Source organism: Penaeus japonicus, unplaced genomic scaffold (assembly GCF_977035675.1).
Source record: "Penaeus japonicus unplaced genomic scaffold, GWHDUDI00000001_assembly GWHDUDI00000027, whole genome shotgun sequence".
Taxonomy (NCBI): Eukaryota; Metazoa; Arthropoda; class Malacostraca; order Decapoda; family Penaeidae; genus Penaeus; species Penaeus japonicus.
Window position 1 is genome coordinate 21150952 of NW_028234429.1, and position 7500 is coordinate 21158451.

The 7500-nt window shown below is 47.7% G+C and overlaps 1 protein-coding gene across 3 annotated transcripts in view; it reads right to left on the bottom strand.

Moving 5' to 3' along the window:
- LOC122253069 (proton channel OtopLc) overlaps positions 1-7500 on the bottom strand; it is a 167032-nt gene that overhangs the window by 12101 nt on the left and 147431 nt on the right. Inside the window, exon 1 of one of the 3 annotated variants that reach the window (XM_043015851.2) lies at positions 394-931. The exons of the other annotated variants lie outside the window; for them this stretch is intronic. Within the exon in view, the coding sequence (XP_042871785.1) occupies positions 394-440 (47 nt within the window). The 5' untranslated portion in view covers positions 441-931. Of the gene's footprint in view, positions 1-393; positions 932-7500 lie in introns of those variants that run through there. 3 annotated transcript variants of the gene reach the window in all.

Consider the following 7500-nt stretch of genomic DNA (forward strand, 5'->3'; position numbering starts at 1 on the left):
TTGTCGATACATTTCAAGAGAAAATCAATAATGTTAATGAATTAAAGTATTAGACATAATTTGTGAAAGAATGGAATTCGCGACGATGCGGAAGGAAAAGAAACTGTCACTACACCTATCAGCTGGAGTATGTAAACACAGGTCACGTGGTCGGCGAGTGAACCTCGTGCACATGTGCCCTCTTCCTCACTTCGCTTCTATTTTCTACGTTTGTAGTTATATTGCTAGTTCTTATTCGCGACGTTTACTCTAGTGTACGATTTTATTACTTTACATATAAATATCGCGCGACATATGAACGAACGCCTGAAGCTATTTGACGGGTTTTCGATTTCTCAAATTTACTAGAGTACTGAACTAGAGCAAACAATGAAGAATGTACTTACAACTCACCTAATACTGTTGAGGACTAGCCGGATAGGGATGCTAATTGACGACATGGTATATCCAATAAAGTTCGTGCTAAGGTGTTTTTTGTGTATCAGACTTTTAATCGGGCTTTTGGAAAAGCCTTAACGATCACAATCGTGGTAACACCATCTTCACCACACAAACACTTTATCATCCACTTGTCACTCTGCTCGCTCTATTTCAAACGGCACTATTGCCGTGTTAGTGGCAACAGTTTCCACACACAAACACTAGCTACTAATTACCGATAAATAGCTGAGCGAGTCCTCCGATCACCATAAATAATCCAGGATCCGAGTTATCGCAGTAATCCTTGTGTAGCGTAATTCCTTCCTGGCTCGCTAAGACTCGGTTCTGGAACTCCGCCGCAGCTGCTTGCGTGCCCTCCGAGGCTTCCAGACCAAGTGAGGGGCCCAGTGTCCAGTGCTCAACGGCAGAGTCTTTCGTCCTTGGCGGAGGATGGCTGTCTTGTGAAGGAGGCGGCGGTGCGTTGGGTGTAGTTACGGCCCAGACCCCGCCCCTGTCTGCTCAGGGGAGTCCCCGAGCGGATCGAGCCGCTCCCTGGAATCCCTTGTAACAAAGATCGTTCTTGCACAACATCTGGAATTTGTAGAATCAACTAAGGACGTTGTAGTTTTTCCTTCCAATTCTTCCGTCGGATTCTGCCGGCCTCCTCCGCCGGGCGGGAGAGCGAGTGGCCGATGCACTTCACACGTGACTATAAAGTAATTAGGACCTCAACGGCGGTAAAGAAAGCCGATTTTAGGAGCCGCAATTTAGGCTCTAGGCATAAGGCTAATCAGATGACCATAGGCCTCTCTTTCCTCCCTGTGGCTTTGTGTAATAAACTCTAGACTCTCTGGAGGTCGATAGTTTTCTTAGAATAGCATTACGTCATGTGACAAAGATCCATTTCATGACTGTACAATATTTCATTATAGTAGGTATGTGCAAGACCCGAGATACCATTCTTGTTCCTTTACGTCACCAAGTTCAAAGAAGTTTAGAAGGACGTTTGAGATACTTTACTATTCAGAAGCTGTTTGCCGATAACTTTTTTTTTTCTTCTTTCTCTTTTTACCACACTTTATAAAAAAGTGCAGGCCGATTTTGTGTGCTTATATTCAACAATGCCCTTCGTACTGAACGGAAGGAAATGATGTTTGATTTTATTTATTGCCGGGGTTCTTATCCTTCTCAGCTCGGATAAAATAAATCTCGAACTTTTGTCCGGAATAACTTCCACCCCGTATCCTCAGCAACGAACAGAACCGGCAACAAGAGCACCTGGATTGACAGAAGATGCCCACGCTTAGCTCACGTGACCGACGGGCAGAGGCCGGACAGAGGGAAAGCTAAGGCTGTACCTCTTCTTAGTGACACGATCGACTCAAATCACAAAGGGGAATGTCATGTCCAAGGTGATATACCTCTGCATTGTCCAGGGACAACGAAGGAATCAATTGAAAAAAAAAAGAACACACAGAGAGAGAACAGGATCCTAGGTGAGAGAGCAACCAGGATCTCGTGCAACACAGCCTCCAAATATTTAACATCTATTCACACTAAATGTTGCTTCATACTTCACTTACTTGCCTCTTTTATGTCGCTTTATACATTTATAGCACCAGCTTTACGACGGGAAAGGAAAACTCGCAGAGGATGTGATAATATAAAACGAAAGAAGAGATAAGACAATGAAAGGATGGTACAGGTAGGAACAAGAGGAGATGCACAGAGAGGAAAACGGGGTGAAAAGGAGGGAGGGACGAGGTGAGGGCGAGGGGAAAGAAATGCGAAGAGAAGAGGGAAGGGAGATCATAAGGAGATACGACAAGAAAGATTACGAAAGGCGAGAGAAGAGACAAGGAAAGAGGGAGTGGAGCCATAAGAAGTGTGGCCTCAACATCGAATGCAGGACTCCCTTTGCAAGAGACTGGCTGTCACGAACTTATCAGATATATATGGAAAGGTTCACTGGCAGGCTGTGACCCGCTGCGACCCTTGTTTCCATGGTGTCTAATATTGTGTACAAGGCTGCCTCGGATTTCCCATTGGCAAACGGGAAATGATGCAGGTGATGCTCAGGCTGCCAATCAAGACGAGTATCGTTTCTAAACAAGGTGAAAGCGTACATTGGATGTCATATAAGGCAATTAGTATTCCTGCAAAAGGCTGGAAGTCGCAACTTCACCTCCCCCCAAAAAAAGAGAGAGAAAAAAAAAAAAAGAGAATAAAGAAAGGAGTTGCACCAATCAGTAACCCCCTTTATTTCCCCAACCAGCAGGCATTCCCATATCCATTTTTTTATTTACTATCCCCCATAAAAGCCCCATAGAAATTGTGAAATGGTGGAGATCGAAAAAATCCCAGACAGTTAGCAAGTGTGTGGCTACGCATCTCGGGGAACTCCCGGGAGTACAAGCTCCGCCCACCACCACGCCTCGCGGAGCGTCGCCACACTCGCTCGTGACACTGCGTTCGATCTCTTCTTTAGGGCCCGAGACTACGTGACTCCCGTTTTTGCTCATTTATTTTTATGCGTATGGTGAGTCATACTTTAGTCAAGTGAGAATACCACAAACATCAATTCATGTCAGTGTTTGGCTTGTGTTTTTTTGAAAGAGTATTTTTTTTATTGATGCAGACTTGTGTGACTGGAATTGGAATCAACTGCCTTTTCTTTGTCTCCTGGAAGCGCCCTGTGCTTCACTATCGTCATGCGATCATATTTAAGTCTTATTGTTATTCTTCCTTTATTAGATCAACGTCAGAAGCTTTGTAAATCGCCCCACTATGGCGGTTCGAGTATCAGAGACCCTAAGAGTCATTCGAATCGTCACCCTTCGTTAAGAACTTGAAGATTTATTGTCTCTCCATAGAACAAGGGTAAAAAAATGTAGCGTGACGAAGGTTGAGGTAGCAGTGGCGCGGGTCGAGTGTTATGCCTCGAGTGGTGATGGTTATATAGGGGCGCTCGGTTGAAAAGGTCTCTCGATGGCAGAAAGTAGAAAGTGGCCCTAGGAAGCTGAGGGTGAAGTGTTCTCTTAGGGTGAAAGGCAGAGCGTGAGTTTGGCTCCACGCGAATGGAAGGATGTTTACCACATACTCGCAGGCGGATCTTCCTTTTCGAATAAAATGAGACCGCCGCTATGTAAACAGGTCGTGTAAACTTGCATTGCAAATGAGAGGCGACTTTTACATTCAAACTCAGCTGGTGGTGGCCGAGAACCCGAGCAGCCGCTGGGCAAGATCCCGGATACTCCAGCAGCCAATCACGTGCCTCTTCTCGGGCTTAGACCTGCTCGAGACGGTCTCACACCGAACCGAACCGAAGCTGCAGGTCAGAGTGAGAATAACGATGACCTCACCGACGTCAGCCGACAGCAGGGTCTTTGTCGAAGCGCTTCTGTTGCCGCAACGTCGCCGTAGGCTCGAGGGTCCCGCGTGGATGACTCGCACAGGAGGAAGGCAAGAAAAAATGATAAGAAAAGAAAGGCAAATAACGAGTGTGTTTGTATAGAGCGAAAAAGAAGAAAGGGTGTCGAGAGAGAAAGAAGGAAAGTCGAGTGGAGAAGAAAGCAATAAAGCGGCAACGACTTTCTCGGTGGAAGGAGAGAAGAAATGGCCAGCGTGAGGTGCATACAAACAGGAGGAAATAAAAGAGCATGACTAACAGGGAAAGATGAGGCGGGATGCACGGCAAATGTGGACCAAGCAGGACAGCTTGCTCTTGCAAGCGAGCCAGTGGCGTTCCAGCCTTCGGAGGTGGAGGCCGCGACCGCCGGACTCTCATGATATCACACTTCTTCGAGTTCACTCCTTCAAGAAAGTGTTGTTGTATTTTCAGAATCATTTATTATTCTGAAGAATTTCAGTTGCCGTGAATAAAATGGATATCGAAACTATATTCTTTTAGTTTCAAATCTGTATATAAGCCAAGGAGAAAGAAAATAATAAGAATAATCGATAAGGAGGTAAATTACCAAAGAAGACGCTCACACGGCTCTTGTGCGGTCGACTGAAGAGGTTGGCATTGCAAGCGCTCCTCCTCTCTACGCAAACAAGTCCCTGGACATGTCAAGCCCACTCTGGTCGCTCGCTTTGGGAAATACGGCACGCTGCCTTGTGGACAGTTCCCGTTTAGGATCACGAGATCAGGATCTCAGGAGGGCAGCGAGGTTCTGGGTTAGACTCGCATTCTTTATTTTTATTACGTCGACAACTTGCATGTATGTGGATATCTGATGGGCTGAGTGGATCGATCGGATTAGATGGTAGGTGGTAAGAGGGAACGGCAAAGGGATTGGGATTAGGTGCTCGATTTTCTAGTTGGTTTCTCATCGCATTTGACGCCGGAGTCACAAGGACCCATTCCTCCAGAGGTCACTTTTAATACGAATGAAAAAGAAAGAAAGGAAAAAGCTCTCGCATGTGTCAAGGGCAAGAATTACCGTCCTCTCCGGCGCCTAACTAAAGCCGGTGTGATCTCATGATGTCATTCTTACATCCTGTCTACTGCTCGGGTCTGCATGCGAGGCGACGTGGCACGAAGCACTTCTCTCGGCGAAAGGAGAGGATGATGGACTTCTATTTTTGAAGTCTTGCTGCGGGTCCCTCTGCAGCGTTTGTCTGTCTCTCAGCCACGAATTTAAATCGTGGTATTAATTTTTCATCTAATACATATAACTTAGTCACTCTGAAGGAAATCTGAATGCAAGCATCTCTCACCTCTCCCTCTTCCGTCACTCGCAATGCTTCGTTCAGAAGCGGTGCTTGCGGAGCGCTGCCTTGACACTCTCTACCCTTCTGTTAATAAACCTCACTGAACTGAACTGTACACCAGGACCTCCTCTGTGTTCACTTTTGTTAGTGAACAACAATGCCTTCTCCGCTTTAACTTATGTTAATATATGCCAGTACCTCTGTATTTACTTCTGTTAATGAACGCCATAGACCCCTATACGTGTACATTTGCTAATGAACGCCAGTACTTCAGCTGCCTTTAGTTCAGCTAATGAACGTTAGAACCTCCCTGCATTCCCATCTGCTAACGAACGCCAACCCAATTCCCTCGCCAAACGCAGCCAATTTCGGCAACAGCTGGAGGATAATGAACCCCTCCGTCCTGCAACAGGAGAGTTGAGTCGCAGGTACCGAGGCAGAGGAAGATGGCTTTGGCATTTTTGCGTCATGATTATGCCGTGTACTGCCGAGTCACGGTTATTTTCGACGTCCCCCTTAGATTTAATGTCACTCTGAGTCTCACTTTTTTTTTGCGTCTCCATAACTAACGCGGCTTTCGTTGCGTTCGTGTAAGAAATTCGTGCGTCGCATCACACCTTCTGAACACCATGGTTATTCGAGAAAAATAATAAAAGAGTAAAAAAAAATGTATATAAACTAATCTCAAGGAAAAGTAAATCATATAAATTTATTTGCCTTTCGTCGCAGCCTTTGCCACGCCTTTCGACAGTGTCTTCGGTGCGAGCGTGTTCATAAGACCGATTCGAGATGGCGGGATGGAACACAAGAGGGATTGAAAAGCGGGGAGCGGAGGCCGACAGGACCGAACGGGATTGACTAATGACGAGGACTAATTTAGCATCAGAAAACGTCTTGTCATTCTCTTGCACGATGAGGGAGAGGGGGGGGGGAGGTCATGGAGGAGGTGGAGGTGGGGATTGAAGTGGAGGAGGAGGTGGGGATGAAGGAGGAGAAGGAGGAGGAGGAGGAGGAGGAAGAGGAAGAAGAGGTTTTGGTGGTGGTAGAAATCGTGGAGATGGCGGAGGCGGAGGCGGAGGCGGAGGCGGAGGCGGAGGCGGGAGCGGAGGCGGAGGCGGAGGTGGAGGTGGAGATGGAGGTAAAGGTGGAAGTGGAGGAGGAGGTGGTAATGAAGGAAGAGGAGGAGCTGGAGGAGGAGGAGGAGGAGGAGGAGGTGGAAGAAGAGGTTTTGGTGGTGGTGGAAGCCGTGGAGATGGTGGAGGCGGAGGTGGAGATGGCGGTGAAGGAGGAAAAATAAGTAATAAAAGAAGAGTGAGAAGAAGGAAAAGAAGAAGATGAAAAGGAAGACGAAGGCAAAGACAAAGACGAAGACAAAGGCGATGACGAAGAGCAGGAGTAGGGGAGATAACCAGAGTACACTGCTATTGTAGAGCGCGTGCGTGAAATGGAACGCCATTACGCTAGAAACATGAACTTCAGGGCCAAAACTGAAGGGACGATTTAGAACAACTGATGTCTATTCTAGCGGACAAAAATAGAGGGAGGGAGGGAGGGGGGCCTGCAGGCAGACTGTGACACGTGAGTTTGTTCGACACAGCGCCTGGGCAAGATCGTGAGGAAGAGCGACCGTCATTAAGACAAGGGAGAAAGAAGAGGACATCTTGCGTCACCGAGGGAGCCAAGATCCGTCTCCTGTCCGCGATAACACGTGTATTACCCCCCCCCCCCCCGCATCCAATCTGCACCCCTTCCTGCTCCCTCTCCACCCTCCCCCCTCCAGCCCCCAACTCGTGCAGATGACGAGCCGATATGGAATTGCATGAGGACCCGACAACGCACAGTGGGAATCCTCAGGAGGACCAAGCGACCAAGCGGGTTTGCAAAGGAAGGGTAAGGAAGGGTAAGGAAGGGTGGGGGTAGGGGAGGGGTGACAAAGGTTAGGGATTGTTGGTCGAGGTGGGGGTGTGGGTGGGGGGGAGGGATGGCGGGTGGAATCGCATGCACCAAGGCACTTCATACGGCCAAGCATTCCGTCCCCTGGTGCCTGGTATGCGCAACACGGATGCCAATGCCAACTGCAAGTACAAGAAAGGGAGTGTAACCTCGCCGAAACGACTCCTCGGGGACGCGCCATTGTGACAGGAATTTTCGTGGACAAGGAAAGGGTTCACGACATACTAAGCAAAGGTAACGCATACATGACCCAATGCTAGGCTCAGCCAATAGCGAAAGGGAGGCTAAGGGAAAGGAAAAGGGCAAAATGTTGCAGTGAGGGTTAAGGGGAGAGAGAGAGATAGGTAAGTGGAACAAAAAGTAGGAAAAATTTCTCCCTAATCGCAGTCCTGCTGGCTAATATCCAGTGAA